The 16,384-nt window shown below is 38.9% G+C and overlaps 1 protein-coding gene across 1 annotated transcript in view; it reads right to left on the bottom strand.

Moving 5' to 3' along the window:
* The window catches only part of LOC107539023 (T-lymphocyte surface antigen Ly-9), a 75,715-nt gene that overhangs the window by 52,369 nt on the left and 6,962 nt on the right, over positions 1-16,384 (bottom strand). Inside the window, exon 3 of the mRNA XM_087828202.1 lies at positions 4,869-5,223. Within this exon, the coding sequence (XP_087684328.1) occupies positions 4,869-5,223 (355 nt within the window). The remainder of the gene's footprint in view (positions 1-4,868; positions 5,224-16,384) is intronic.

Below are 16,384 nucleotides of genomic sequence, written 5' to 3'. Positions count from 1 at the left end.
TGGTGGAGAAGGTATGCGTTTTCACTGAGCTTTAGTTCCTTCCACTACAACATGAGGATAACAAAGTTCTCCTGCTAGGGCTGTTGTGAGGATTAAATGAGCTATTACATACTTATAAAGACCACTCTAATATCCATCTGCCTACCATCTATCATCTATCTATCATCTATCTATCTATCTATCTATCTATCTATCTATCTATCTATCTATCTATCTATCTATCTATCTATCATCTATCTATCATCTATCTATCATCTCTATCTATCTATCTATCTATCTATCTATCTATCTATCTATCTATCTATCTATCTATCTATCATCTATCTATCATCTATCTATCATCTATCATCTATATCTATCTATCTATATCTATCTATCTATCATCTATATCTATCTATCTATCATCTATCTATCATCTATCAATCATCTATCATCTATCTATCATCTATCTATCTATCATCTATCTATCTATCATCTATCTATCATCATCTATCTCTATCTATCTATCTATCTATCTATCTATCTATCTATCTATCTATCTATCTATCTATCTATCATCTATCTATCATCTATCTATCTATCATCTATCAATCATCTATCATCTATCTATCTATATCTATCTATCTATCTATCTATCTATCTATCTATCTATCTATCTATCTATCTATCTATCATCTATCTATCATCTATCTATCTATCATCTATCAATCATCTATCATCTATCTATCTATATCTATCTATCTATCTATCTATCTATCTATCTATCTATCTATCTATCTATCTATCTATCTATCTATCTATCATCTATCTATCATCTATCTATCATCTATCATCTATCTATCTATCTATCTATCTATCTATCTATCTATCTATCTATCTATCTATCTATCTATCTATCTATCTATCATCTATCTATCTATCATCTATCTATCTATCATCTATCATCTGTCTATCTACCTACCTACCTACCTACCTATCTATCTATCATCTACCTATCTATCATCTATCTATCTATCTATCTATCTATCTATCTATCTATCTATCTATCTACCTACCTACCTACCTACCTACCTACCTACCTATCTATCATCTACCTATCTATCATCTATCTATCTATCTATCTATCTATCTATCTATCTATCTATCTATCTATCTATCTATCTATCATCTATCTATCTATCATCTATCTATCTATCTATCTATCTATCTATCATCTATCTATCATCTATCTATCATCTGTCTATCATCTATCTATCTATCATCTATCTATCCATCTATCTATCATCTATCTATCTATCTATCTATCTATCTATCTATCTATCTATCTATCTATCATCTATCTATCATCTCTATCATCCATCCATCCATCCATCCATCCATCCATCCATCCATCCATCCATCCATCCATCCATCTATCATGTATCTACAATGGTATGTACATTAATTATCATGGAAGAGACAAAATAAACTGGCAAAAGTGACTACCTCTGAGAAGGGAGAGCTGCATTTCACTGTATTATCTTTTGCTTTGTTTGTGCATATATTGCCTAAATATGTATAATCTTTATATATTTTTAAAAATTAGGTGGTAGAATGCCAGACACATAGTGTCTAATAAATGTCAGTTCCCTTCTCTTTACCTTCTCAGCTAACTACTCAAAAGGTACACATTTTGTTTTATGGGCAATACAGCTTTCTCTAGGACTTTATAGGGGTCTGCCCTAATTACAGATAATACAACGCCTCCCAAAGACTGAGTGGGTGAAACTAAATGTTATAAAGGGATGAAAACAAACATCTTAAAATTGAGTGCCCTCTTTATTTTCTCAACGAAAGTTCTGGAATAAAGTCAAATATTTTCTGAAGTCTCCACACTTGGGTATGGTTCTTTGACTACGTCATTCATGCCCAACTCAGAACCTTCTTCATCTAGGAAGTCCTTCATAAATACAATTTAAAAGGGAGCTAAGGGTTAAAAAAATTAATAATGACAACTAGTTACTGAGCATCTACTTTAAGGCATGCACTGTACTAGGAGCTCAACTAGCGCTCTCTTGTTTAACTCCACCTATTATAATCTGCATTCAATAGATGAGGAAATTTAGGCCTAGAGAGGGTAAACAATTACTCAAGGTGACACAGCTGGCAAGAGGTCTAATTTCAACATTAATGTTCTTTCTACTATAGGCCTTCCATTGAGATACAATCTGCTATAGTAATAGACCACTTACAATTGTCAGGCACTGTGTAGGACCTGGGACTATTATAATTCATTCATTCTTTCATTCAACAAATACTTCTGGGGCACCTACTATGTGCCTGACAGTGTTGGTGCTGGGGATACTGTGATGAACTTCATATACAAAGGCCCTGCCTTTATGGGACTTGAATTCCAGTGGATTAACTATGTGCTTGAATTTTATCTGTAGCAACATTAATTAGCTACATTTCTGTAGTTTTTCTGCTGTGAGGCAGACGGATAGTAAAATCCTTGAGACATGGCTCAAATATTTCTCTATACTAGAAATTAGTACTGCCCCATAGAAATAAAGTGTGAGTCCTTATATAATTCAAAAAATAGCAAAAGTAAAGGTGATATTAATTTTAATAATACATTTTATTTAGCCGAATATATCCAAAGTATTATTATCTTAACCTGTAACCAATATAAAATTATTAATGAGGTATTTTATGTGGGCTTTTTTTTGCTGCTAAGACTTTGAAATCAGTGTGTATTTTCTACTTAGAATACATCTCAATTTGAACACACCATATTTCAAATACTCAAGAGCCATGTATGGCTAGTGGCTACCATATTGGACAATGCAGTTCCAGATAAATGCTTCTTTAACTTGAGCACACACAGGCATAGTTCAGAGGGTGTGAAAACACAGATTCTTGAGCTGCACATCAAAAGTAAGGGGTAGAGCCTGAGAATTAGCATTTCCAACAAGTTCCCCAGGCGATGCTGATGCAGCTGGGGCGCAGACCACACTTTGAATAGCATTGTATAACACACCACACACATCTCCCAGTGAATTGTAGAAATTTTAATGATGATGATAGTTCTGGTATTTTACCTTTTAAAAACACTTTGCCTTAGCTACTATTGAGATCAAATTTAAACCAAAATGAGATATTACTACACACCCATCAGAATGGCCAAAATGAAAAACAGTGATAACACTAAATGCTGGTGAGGATGTGGAGAGACTAGATCAGTCATACATTGCTGGCGGGAGCTTAAATAATTTGACAAGTCTTTTAAAAGTAAAAATGATTCTTAAAAGTTCTGAGGTCTGGAGAGAGCTATAAAGCAATGAAAAGACATGGAGGTAACTTAAACCATAGGGATAGGAAAAGGTTAGTGGTTGCCAGGTGTTGTGCGGAGGGAGGGGTAAATAAGCAGAGCACAGAGGGCTGTTAGGGCAGTGAAGCTCTACTGTAGGATACTATAATGCTGGATACATGTCATTATATATTTGTCAAAACTCATGTAGCACCAAGAACGAACCTAATGTAAACTACGGCCTGTGGGTGATGCTGATGCATCGATGCACATTCTCTGTTGTAATGGATGCACCGCTCTGGTGGGGTGCTGCTAATGGCGGAGGCTGTGAATGGATGGGCGGGCACAGGGCACACACGGGAAGTCCCCGTACTTTCTACTTAATTATTCTAAGAACCTTAAACTGCTCTAAAAGATAGAATCTATTTAAAAGTGGGGGAAAGTTCGGAGATGAATAGCGGTGATGATTATACAACAATGTCAATGTACTTAATGCTACTTAACTGTACAATTAAAAATGGTTAAAATATTAAATATTATGCCATGTATATTTTATCACAATACACTTTTTAAAAGAAAAAATGGTTTTACCATATGATTTCGTTCTTGGGCATTTATCTCAGAGAAACAAAAACTTATTTCAGGCCCAAACTTGTATGCAAATATTCATAGCAGCTTACCGCAATAATCCCAAACTGGAAACAACTAAAATATTTCTCAACAGGGTTAAACAAACTAGTACATCTATGCCATGAAAGGCTATCCTGTAATAAAAGATATAAACTATTGGTACTTGTAATAATTAGGATGACCCTCAAAGAAATTATGCTGAATGAAAAAAGCCATTCCCAAAAGCATGCATACTGTGTGATTCCATCTATGTAAACATTTGTTAAATAACATAACTGTAGACATGAACAATGGGTGCATGTCTTCCAGAGCTTGGGAGGGGAAAGGGGCAGTGACGGGCGACTATAAAGGGACGAACAGCTCCTCCTGGTGATGGTACAGTTAAGGATTTTGATTGTGGTAGTAACATGAAGCTACATATGTAAATAAATTGCACAGAGAGACAGAGTGACATGTATTCTCACACATAAATTAGTGCCTGTATACGTGGTGAAATATAAAGTAAGCTCTGTTTATTGTACTTTTGTCAACTTCTTGGTTTTGATATTATACTATAGTTATATAAGATGTGACCATTGGGAGTGACTGGGTACACTCCCATTACACCTTCCTATGCAGCTGTAATTATTTCAAAATAAAAAGGTTTTTTTTTAAAGTACTGTACTTTGCATACACTAACTCACTTGATCCTCACAATAACGAATAACTATGGGATGTGAATAATATAACTATTCACATTATTTATAGAAAAGAAAAACAAACTGCTGATAGAAGATTACATAGCTAAAAGCAAGCAAAGCCACGCCCTGTTGGAAAGTATTAATAGAGTTACGTAAGTATTTATAAGTATAAAATGATTTAGGGAACCCAATAGTCAGAAGTACAGGTGTTCTTTAATAGCAAATTTGCAAAGTAAAAGTAAAAAGCAAGCCTTCTATCTTCCCACAACTTACGATAGACTTGAAGTTTGTAGCTCCTGGTAATGGTGAATATATGCTTTTCAGATTGCTTTACATTTATGTCAGCTTTGTAGATATCTGCATCTCCCATCCTCAGATTGCGGATCTCCAGATTGTAGTTCTGAGATGAGACATTTATTCGTTCATAATAATTTTGGTGGGTCACAGTAACTTGGGGTGCTGTTCCTGAGCCTGGCACTACAAGAGCAACAGATGTTTTGGAATTCATCCAAGCAATGTTGGCAATGCGCTGTACTTCTTCCACATTTAAGGGGAAAGTGGCTTGCTCCCCCAGAACCCCATTCACTGTGAGGATGTCTGCATTGCTTTCAGCTGCTTCCAGACCTGAGGATATAAATAGAAAATTGTAGCCATTTGGCTGTTCACCTTGTTCCCCATCTTCCTAGGCTTGAGTCTCAATTAGGAGCTCCCATGGATGCAGATCATCCAGTTTCTTGAGGATGCCCTTTTGTTTTGGCATTCTACTCTAGATATATTTAATATGTTAGGATGGCTAAATTTTCTAAAGGATTCTCATTCAAAAACTAAGTTTCCTAGTGAATTTTCAGGGATCCATTTCATTAAAAACATGTTTATCTAGACTTAGAGACTCTTGAGAGCTAGAAGGGATTTGAGAGATGAGGACCATACGCCTCCACGAAGTCTGAGATATTGAATGTCTTTCTTTCCCAGCATCATATTTCCAAGTGGCAGAAGAGCTGGGGCAAGAGCCTGGGATGGTCTTTGCAAAAAGAAAGCTAGATTTGTGCCTGTACTCCTGGAGGATACAGTGCTTTAGAAGCTCTGGAGTAAATACTCCCCAAGTTGATGATTTTGGGGAACTTTTTTGTTAACTGCTATAGCTCCAATCCCTGGAAGAGTACCTGACACACAGTGGGTGGTTAGTAAATATTTCTGGGATAAATTAATAAATAGATTTCACTTATGTGTTGCCTAGAATCTCTTGTAACAACTCTGAAGTCAAGTTCATTTATTCATTCATGCATTTCTCAATGAATGCATAACCTTCATTTATCAATGAAGCTGACCTTGAATAAGTCAAAGTCAGATTTGGTTCGGATACTATGACAGGCATTCATTATTAAGTTAACCTATAATACGAATGTTTGCTGAACAAACTACTCTTCTCAGCAAAAACTCTTCTTAGAAAAAACCCACCAAGGCCAGGAGGCAAACTGTTGATGGAAGATTAGTAACTAATATAATCTTCTGAGCATTATGTAAGGAGTTGGGGATACAATGGTGAATAGAAATAGATATAGTTCCTGCTCTCCAGAGTGTAACAGTTAAATAAAGAGACCAATGTGGATGGACAACCACAAATGGTTAGATACGAAGTATGGAACTATTATGGTGATTGAGAGAGAATAGCAAGAGGGACTTGATCTGTTTTGGGAATCCAGGAACACTTTCTAGTAAAAGCAGAAGGATGAGTGTTTTTAAAATCCAACATGAGAAAAAAATGAAAGGTTTATTTTCTTCCCCTCCATCACCTAATAAAGATAAACCAATTCAATACATAATTTGTAAAATGAAAAGCAATATAATGATAAGATCTTATTTTTCTCATCTTCTTCCTCTTCTTTGGTAATTTTGTTATTCTCACTGAGCTCTATTTAGTGAGAAATAGTGTTTTGATTATATTAAAAATATTTAAAAACCAACAGACACAGGCACTGACCCATCAGTAAGGGTATCAGCCATAAACAATAACAGGGCTATTCTGCCTGTAAGCCCCAAAGAGCAGGACATAAGTTTTCCACATAAGTGAGTTCAGGCTGACCCTAAAATGTATCCAGGGCTTGGCATAAAGAGAGCAAGAAAAAGGGTCACTGAGAATATGTGTCACTTTGAAGTGTCATAAAATCAAAGGGATTTTTTAGCTGATGGTGCTGTCTTACTAAGGCCACTTCTGTCCTCCAGCTGGTAGTTCCTGAGTGAGCCCAGGGGCTGCAAATATAAAGCTCTTTTCTTTCAGACCAACCAACATTTTCCCTTAGGAAGATTATCCCAGGTAAGGCCCGATGACTTAGTTGGGGTAAGATGTGTAACAGGGCTGGGGGGGCAGGATAAGAATACTTATCTGTAAACACTTATTAAGTGCTAACTACGTGCCAGATGGTGTGTTAGGGACTCACGGATGAATGGGACGTGGCTGCAGTCCTGGGACAGACAGACGCGTATACAAGTGAAAATAATAATGCAGTGTGACGTGTGGTAAGAGCTCAAGGAACACACCACTGCGGGACCGAGGAGAAACTAAGTGGCAAGAGCCATAGTTTACCCAAATCAATTCTCTTGAACATTAATTCTCTCCAGGTAAACTGTTCCAGTAAGCTGATGACATCTGGTAGAGGGGCACGTGGAGTGTCCAAGCCTGAAACTCTGGAAGTCTCAGATATGGGTATGTGACTCACGCGGTCACACAGCCTTGAGCTCAGAAGGACACTGAACTTGGTTTAATGATGATGTGCCACCTTGAAATTCTTCATATTAGTTGAACAAGGAGCACCATGTTTCCACGTACTAGATTCTGCAAATTATACAGCTGGTCCTGGCACCAAATCTCTCATGTCTGTCTTAAGGCTTTTTTTTTTTTTTTTTAAAAAAGTCAGGCTCCTAGTACCTAACTGCCATTCAGCTCTTTGGATTCAGGCCCTGTGTGAGAAGAGAGATGAGGGGTGGCTCACAATTTCAGGGCTCTTTCATCAAACCCCAGGAAGTGTGTAGGCAGTTTGCTAAGGCGGAGACCTTCTTAGTATTAGAGCAGTTGGTGCGTGATGCTGCTTCTGAAATTATGTCTTATCTTCTGTAGCAAGTCATTCAGGAAGTGATGCTGTGAGTCAGGACAGTGAGGCAGAGTAGGTGGCAGACAGAAGCCACTGGGGGAAGTCCTGCTGCTTTTTGTGCTACTGGTATTGATGAGAATTCTGAGCATGCTGAGAAACGGCATAGGGTCTGCACAGGCATTAGGTGAAGATTCTGCCACCTTCAGATGTTCCAAGTGTGATGTGAGAGAGGCAGCTGCAAAACCATAGCACGCAGTGGAAACATAGGGAGGCTGAAGATGTAGGTGCAAGTACTTATACCTTGAGCTGGGCAACCTTAATAAAATCACAAAGCCCTTCTGAGTCTCAGTTTCTTCACTCAGAGAATAGAAATAATAGCTATAAAATTACCCTGCTTACTTAGTGAGCAGCAAATTATATGATATAAGCAGAAATGCTTCATTAAACATCAAGGCAAAATACATGTGAGTTATTTCTGAGGTCCGTGATGGTAATGAGGATGAGAATCATCCTCATGATCTTCTTTATTATCATCTTAATAATTGGCACATGCCCTTGAAACCTTCCTTAGTCTATCCCTCTGATGGCCTTGGTGACACCAGGACCATACTGGAGAATGTGTAAACAGCCATTATTTATTTACTTGTAAAAAATGTATCTTATTGATCTCAGAGAGAGGAAGGGAGAGGGAAAGAGAGAGAAACATCAATGATGAGAGAGTCATTGGTCGGCTGCCTCCCGCGTGCCCCCGCCCTGGGGATCGAGCCTGCAACCTGGGCATGTACCTTGACAGAGAATTGAACCATGATCTCCTGGATTCTAGGTTGATGCTCAACCACTGAGCCATGCTGGCTGGTCTAAAGAGCCATTAGTAAGGGCTAATTCAAGTAAAGCCTTGGGGTTGTTTTAGGTACCACTTTACCTGGTGGACTTATTTTTTCTCTTGAAAACTTGTTTGTTTTAAAAAAAGAATCTCCATATCAGCCAGCCCCAATATTTATTTTTCTAGATGCTGAAAGAACTTAAATATTATATTAGTGTTGGAAGGGATCTTGGGAAAACCCAGTTTCAGAGAGAACTTGTGGCACAAAAATGTCTTGAGGACTTACCATGAAATACACTATCTAGTCTGTAACCAAGATAGTTTCCCTGCCTTTTTCTGGAATTTCATATCTGCTTAGAAAGGTAACACACACACACACACACACACACACACACACACACACACACATGCATTAACACAACTCTACTTTGCAATATGAGGTAGTAAATGATAAATTCAAGTGAATGGTAGAGACAGTAATTGTAGTAGGAATTCAAAGAAGGTAGAGATCACTTTGAGATATAGAGGTCAGAGAAAACTTATTGAAGAAAGAATTTGAGGGGGACCTTAAAGAACAAGTATAATTTTACTGGGTAGAAAGGGAAAAAATGGGTCTCTCAGGTCCTTGGGTCCTGAATAAAAGCTTAGAAGCAAGAGAACATGTAATGTAGTTTAAATGAGTAGGAGAGATAAGGCTGGATATAAAGAGAGATAGATTCGATTTTGGACAACCTTGAGTTTAATGTCTACACCACAGAGGGAAGCTATTAAAGTTTTTGAGGATGAAGATTAAAATGATATTTTAAAGTCATAGTAATATAGTGATGATGTATAGAAAAAATAAGAGATCCTGAATAATCAACTGCAACTGAAGACAAGCTGGAGAGCACCCTCATAACCAAGGAGGAAAAGTGGAGACCCCATAGAGACTGGTAGGAAGTGCAGAGGCTCGAGAGGGCTGGCTGGGCTGCCACAGGCAGCAGCTGAAGTTCTGGAGGGAGATTTCAGCTGTGGGGGGTTCCCACTGAGGACTCTGGGGCCTAAACCCCAGGCTGGGCTTCCCAGCCCAGAGCACCAGAACTGAGGAAGGTGCCCACACAATGTCTGTGAAAAGCAGTGGGGTTTCTGTCTGCCAGGGAGAAATGGCTGGAAATTCAGGCACCCTCTTAAAGGGCCAAAGCACAAAGTTTTGTGTGCAGCCAAACTGGAGAGACAAAAAACAAGCCCCAAATGAAAGAACAAAAAAATTCTCCAGAAGAAGAGCTAAATGAAATGGAGATAAGCAATCTATCAGATATAGAGTTCAGAATACTGAGCATATGGATGCTCAACAACATGAGAAAAGAAATGGAAACTATGAAGGAAATTAAGCATGACATAGTAGAAATAAAAAAAAAAATATTGGAAGGAATAAACAGCAGATTACAGGAAGCTGGGGATCGAATCAGGAAATTAGAAGACAGGGTAGAAAAAAAAATTACTCAATCAGAGAGCCAAAAAGAAAAAACAATTTAAAAATAGGAGGACAGTTTAAGGGAGCCATGAGACAGCATGAAACATAACAATATTCACACCATAAGAGTGCCAGAAGATGTAGAAAGTAAGCAAGGGTTAGAGAACCTGTTTGAGAATTAAGGGCAGAAAATTTCCCTAACCTGGTGAAGGACAAAGTTACCCAAGTTCAGGAGGCACAGAGAGTCTCAAGCAAGAAGAACCCAAAGAGGCCAATGCCCAAGAACATCATAATTAAAATGCCAAAAATTCAAGACAAAGAGAGAATCATAAAGGCAGTAAGAGAAAAGCAATCTGCTTCCTAAAAAGGAGTTCCTATAAGGCTGTCAGCTGATTTCTCATCAGAAACTCTACAGGCCAGAAGGGAATGGGCATGAAGTTTTCAAAGTAATGCAAAAAAAACGATCTGAAACCAAGAATACTCTATCCAGCAAGTCTATTATTCATAACAGATGATGAAATAAAGAGCTTCCCAGACAAAGAAAGGCTAAAGGAGTTCATCACCATCAAACCAGCATTGCAGGAAATGTTAAAGGGACTAGTGTAATAAGAAGTTGAAACAGAGAACGAGAAACATAGGCATAAAGAAATAAAATTGCGATAGATAAGTAACTGTCAACAATAACCTTAAGTATAAATGGATTAAATGCTCCAATTAAAGGACATAGAGTAGCTGAATGGATAAGAAAATAAGACCCAAATATATGCTGTCTACAAGAGACCCACCTCAGAACCAGACTCACACAAACTGAAAAAACAAAAACAAACAACTTCTGGAGGACTTTAAAGGAGAGATTGATAGCAATACAGTCACAGCAGGGGACTTTAACATGCCACTGACTTCACTGGATAGATCTTCCAGACAAAAAAATCAACAAGGAAACAGTGATTCTAAATGACACACTAGATCAGACGGATTTAATTGACATTTACAGAAATTTTGTCCCAAAGCTGCAGAATACGCATTCTCCTCAAGTGCACATAGAACATTCTCAAAGATAGACCACATGTTAGGACATAAAACAAGTATCTACAAGTTCAAGAAGATTGAAATCATATCAAGCATATTCATGGACATTTATGCCATGGAATACTATTCAGCTGTTAAAACAAAGGATCCCTTACCCTTTGAGACAGCATGGTGGAGAATATTATGCTAAGCAAAATAAGCCAGTCAGAGAAAGACAAGTATCACATGATCTTACTCATATGTGGAATCTAATGAACAAAATAAACCCACAAACAAAATAGATCCAGAGGCATAGAAGCATGTAACAGACAGATGAATATCAGAGGGAAGGCAGGGGTGGGTGCGTGGGTGGGGAGATTAATCAAATAATTTATATGCATATATGCATAACCCATGGACACAGACAATAGTGTGGTGAAGGCCCGGGGGAAGGGGTGCAGGGTGGAGGGGATCAATAGGGAAAAAGGGGACATTTATATTACTTTCAACAATAAAGATAAATTTAAAATAAAAAATAAGAGGAGAAGCTGGGTTTAAGAGACCACTTCAGAGACTATTGTAGCCTTCTGGGCATTAACCAGAGGATAAGGGAATAGAAAAGAAGGGCTCACTTTGAGAGAGGGCACAAAGAAAGTCAAGGAATAAGAACATCTAATAGAATTCAATTGTTCAACTATATAGAGTATGCAAAACACAGAGTTTATTCTTATATTACTATTTATTAATTATTGTATTATTTATTAGTATTATATAAACCTACTCTTGTCCACCTGTGTGTGTGTGTGTGTGTGTGTGTATGTATATGTATATATACTTTGCTGATCTTAGAGAGGGGAAAGTGCGGGGGGGAGAGAGAGAGAGAGAGAGAAACATCAATGTGGGAGAGATACCTTGATCAGTTGCTTCCCACATGGAGCCCCAACTGGGAATCAAACCCACAACCAAGGCATGTGCTCTGACTGGGAATCAAACCCGCAACCTCCTGGTGCATGGAATGGTGTTCCAACTAACTGAGCCACGCTGGTCAGGGCAACAATATATTATGAGTGTCTACTTTATGTCAATGGAAAACCAGTTCAGTTTATTTTGGAAGGAAGTAAAAAGTAGACGCAAATTCGGTGTTAGAAATATTAAATTTGAGATGATAGTGGACCATCTCAGTAAGAAGTTGGAAGAATGGAAAATGAGAGAGAATGGCCTTAAAGCATTGTTTAGGGGTGGGGCTGTAGTAGAATCTTCTAGTTGTTTTCCTATATTTGTTCTTTCAGAGCTTCATTCATAGTAACAGAATCCCTAATTTGTAGCAGGGCATAGAATCACTCGGTGACTGTATTGCCCCACTTTCTGGTAAGTTTGGTCATATGACTAAGCTCAGGTCCTTAGGATGAAAATGGTAGTGCTGTATATGATTTCTATGTCTTTAAGAAGAGGGCACTTGGCTTTCTTTTTCTCTTTCTTGCTTCTTGAAGGCTGAATGCCAGGACAGCTGCATCTCAGACAGACATTTTGGATCAAGAAGAGGAAGCCAAGTACTAAGAATGGTGGAGTAGGAGGATTAAAAAAGTGTGGGTCCCTGATGACCTTGTGAACTATTCTACCAATGGAGCTGTCGAATCCGTATTTTTTTTTTTTTTTTTTTTTATGAACAAGAAAGAAACTTCTTTCTTCTTTAAGCTCTTTTTATTTTTGAGTCTCTGTCACAAACTGAAATCCAAGTGGCTTAGGAATCATCCACAGAGAGGAGGTGACTGAAGGAGAGGAGGGTCATTCAGGAAAGGTATGCCTGAAGATCAAGGCTGAGCTTTGCGAGCGGTGCTCACAGTTATGGAAGAGGCACTGTCACAAAACACCAAAAACTGAGTAGTCCAAGTGGCAGGAGAGGCATCAATAGTGGACAGTAGCATGGAACCCAAGAGGAGGAAGAGTCTCAAAAAGGGGGTTGTCACTGATTTCTAGTAATTCAGAGTGTTCAATTGGGATAAAGACTGAAAATGAACCGTAGATTTGTTCCTCAGGAGGTTACTGATGGCCTTCAAGAATAAAGTGGAAGTAAGATGTTTCAAATGAAGGCCAGAGTATAAAGGATTGAGGGAAGAGTAGGTGGTAAGGAAGTGAAGAAGACTGACTGTGAAGAAAAGGTGATAAATAGAATAGAAGCGAGAGGTCAAGTAAAACTCATTAATTTTGTTTTAAAATAGAAGAGATTGGTGGGGAAGGATTGGTAAGGAGGGAGAGTGTATAGAGATTTCCCTGGTTGGCCTTGATCTAGGTTAGGTGCTCCAACTCATTGGCTTTCTGCAGCTCTGTTTCTCTCTTATAGCACTTGCCAAATTGTGTGGTAGTCATGAACCCGCATCTGTTTCTAGGCACTGTGAGTGACTTGAGTCCAGGGACCTTGCCTTCAAATCACCTGACCAAGCCTAATGCAGGATGCAAAGGCCACTAATGCTTGTCATGAAGCTAAAAATGGAAGGGATATGGTTTTCAATCAGAGGAGGGTCATGCCTTCGTCTTAAGTGGAAGGGAAAAGCAAAAGATGAGTGAAAGGGTAAGGGTATTTTGAGGTATTGTTGAGAGTGAGGATAGAAGAAAGGCCTCTTGGTGAGGTGAAGGGAACACAGGTTTGAGGCAGGTTCAGTCTCTGACATTTCCTGAGGCCCTATCTTACTTTACTAGAAGATGGAATATAATAATGCCTGCCTCACAGATTGTTGTGAGTGCAGACAGAGAGTACTTGATACATAGTAGACATTTTGGAGTAGAGTAGGTAAAATAGAAGACAGTCATGCTTGATGACCTTCATCTCTTCAGTAATGTAAGAGGTGAGAGAATATCTGGTCAGAGTGTAGAGGCAAGGATAGGACTCGCCAGAAAGTAAAAAGATTAGGGGCACAGATTTTGAATATTGGTATATTTGAAACTAGCAGTGTTATCATGAGAAAATTATTGGAATTATGTGATTTTAGAGGTTCCTTACCTCTAAAATGTAGATAACTGTTAAATGCAATTATGATGATAAAGCACTTAATACAATGCCGGGCACATATAAATGGTAGTTGCTATTATGTTGATGAATGTAAAAATTTTGAGAAAATGCCACTATAGGGAACACCCTAGGAGTCTACCCAAGATTGATTAAGGGGATGAAAAGATTGCTGAGCAGCCTTGGGAGCCTGGTGGAGAGGTGACCCACATTTACATCTCCCAGTGAGTGTGGTTTCCTGACTGTTGTATGCCAGACCACGGAAGGGAAGGGTGGGAGAAAGGCAGTACTTCTCAAGGAGAAGCAAAGGCAGGAAAAGACTGGAACCCTGGAGTGTGGGCCTAAATGGAAAAATACATTCATTGTTCCCCCTAGGTAGTAAGAGGGAACCCAAGGGGAAAGATGACACCAGCTTGGACAGAGAGCACTCTAGACAGGCTGTTTACTGGAAGTGGCCTTCCCCTCCTGGAAGGAAAGTACCTTTCCCATCCTAATATATCTTTTTGTGTTTTAGGTGATAACTCCTGTTTCCCTGGATGAGCCCATGTATATGGGTGGACTATACAAAAGTAGCTGCCAAAACCCACTGACTGGAAGAAGGCAATAGAGATTATGAGAAAAAGAAAGGTATTTGAAAAACAAAGTCAGAAACTTTTTATGGTTAGAAATATTGATGGGGTAGGAGGATTTTCATTGGCCAGAGGGAAATTCTTCAGAGGTGAGCAAGAGAAACTCACTAAAGTATGGGATGGAATCCAAAGAGATTTCAAAACATAAAATATTTATGACAATGTAGGCCATTTAGACCTACAAGTTTATAGTTCTTAGATTCTATTAAAAACAAAGATGATATGCATGTGGGGGCGGGGGTGGTGGGGGCTCTCTGGTCTGTTACACTCTGCCATTATCTCCTAAGCTCTACTTGTTCCGGCCCCCCTTCTGCCTGCTCATCCCTCCCCTTCCCCTCTCCCTCCCTCTAACCACACTGGCTGGCTTCTTCCTTCTTCAAATGGGCCAGACACACTTGCTGTTGCTTGCCGATTTCCTTTTCTACAACGACACTCTTTGCAGCCTTCCGTCACTGTGAAACTCTGCTCCAAGGCCATCCCACCAGAGAGAGCTTTCCCGACCACCATGTGTAAAGCAGCGGTTCCTTCCCGCCGCTCTCTGTTGCCTTGCCTTTACTTTCCTTCATAGCAGTCATCACTACGAAAGCATCGAAAGCATCGTGGGCACCTATCTATTGTCTTCCCCAGCCCCCAATTCCCACTAGGATGTAATTACCATAATGCAGAGTCTTTGTCTGTTTTGGTCACTGCTATTTCCCTCGCACCTGGTGGGTGGTTAAATTTTTTTGAGAGAATGAATAATTTTTGGCTACTGACCAAATTACCCCTTTTCCAGCAATAAAAAGCAAGGTAGAAAAACTCAGAGCAAGGGAAAGAGTGAAGGCAAGAAAGGACTCTTCACTGGCTCCTCTGTCTTGGTGTCGAAGGTTCAGGGTATAAACTGATAAATAAGAAGGGGCAGTTGGCTAACTGTGACTTCTTTTCACTCTAATATTTTCATTATGTTTATAAAAATTTTTTGTGTGTAGATCCACAGGATGGGGCTTCATAGAGTGGCTAGTAAAAGTGTCCTGAACTAGGGATCAAGAAACATGCTCTAGTTAAGGCTCTGTTGCAGACTAGCTAAATGACATGGATAAGTAATTTCCATGTTAAGTCTCAGGATTCTAGTTGGTAAATGAAATAAAAAATATATGCCCTGCCACTTGAGGAGTTATGAGGGTTAAATGAAATGAGTGCTCTCAAGTGTGTATACCAAGGGAGAAGAATCTAGACACCCCCAAAGAGTCTTGTCATGAGGAGCACCCTCTGTCTACCCCCATGCGAGGCACCATGACTTAGTGAGAAAGAGCCAGACTGCCCAAAGTTTGAATCTCCGCACCATCAGGTACTAGCAATAAGACCTTGTGAAAATTAACAACTTCTCTATGCCTCACTTTTATCAGCTTTACAAGCAAGCTAACAGAAGCACTTACCTCATAGAAGTGTTATGAAGGTTAAATGACTTAATATTTGTAAACCTGTTAGAAAAGTGCCTCGCATATACTAGGCACTCTGTGTTTGTTACAGAAAACAAAAAAACATTGTTACAGAGATTAAAATAATACTCCCAGGCAACTGTTAAGGGACAAAAGAGAGTTGTGTTGGGGAGATGTTAGAGAAAGTAAATATGCAGACATTTTGGAGTAGAGTAGGTAAAATAGAAGTCAGTCATGCTTCCTCTTTTCCTCTACTTCTTTTCACTCAGCATGACCAGCTATAACCAACTCTCTTGAATGCCAGGGTGCAGCTATCTCTAAATTGTCCTTCCAGGCCTGCAGTATTCATGGTGGTTCCATC

The sequence above is a fragment of the Miniopterus natalensis genome, chromosome 19, assembly GCF_054644295.1.
Source record: "Miniopterus natalensis isolate mMinNat1 chromosome 19, mMinNat1.hap1, whole genome shotgun sequence".
In the NCBI taxonomy this organism is placed as follows: Eukaryota; Metazoa; Chordata; class Mammalia; order Chiroptera; family Miniopteridae; genus Miniopterus; species Miniopterus natalensis.
The sequence above is the reverse complement of the archived record's forward strand: the minus strand, read 5'-3'. Positions and strand labels throughout refer to the sequence as shown.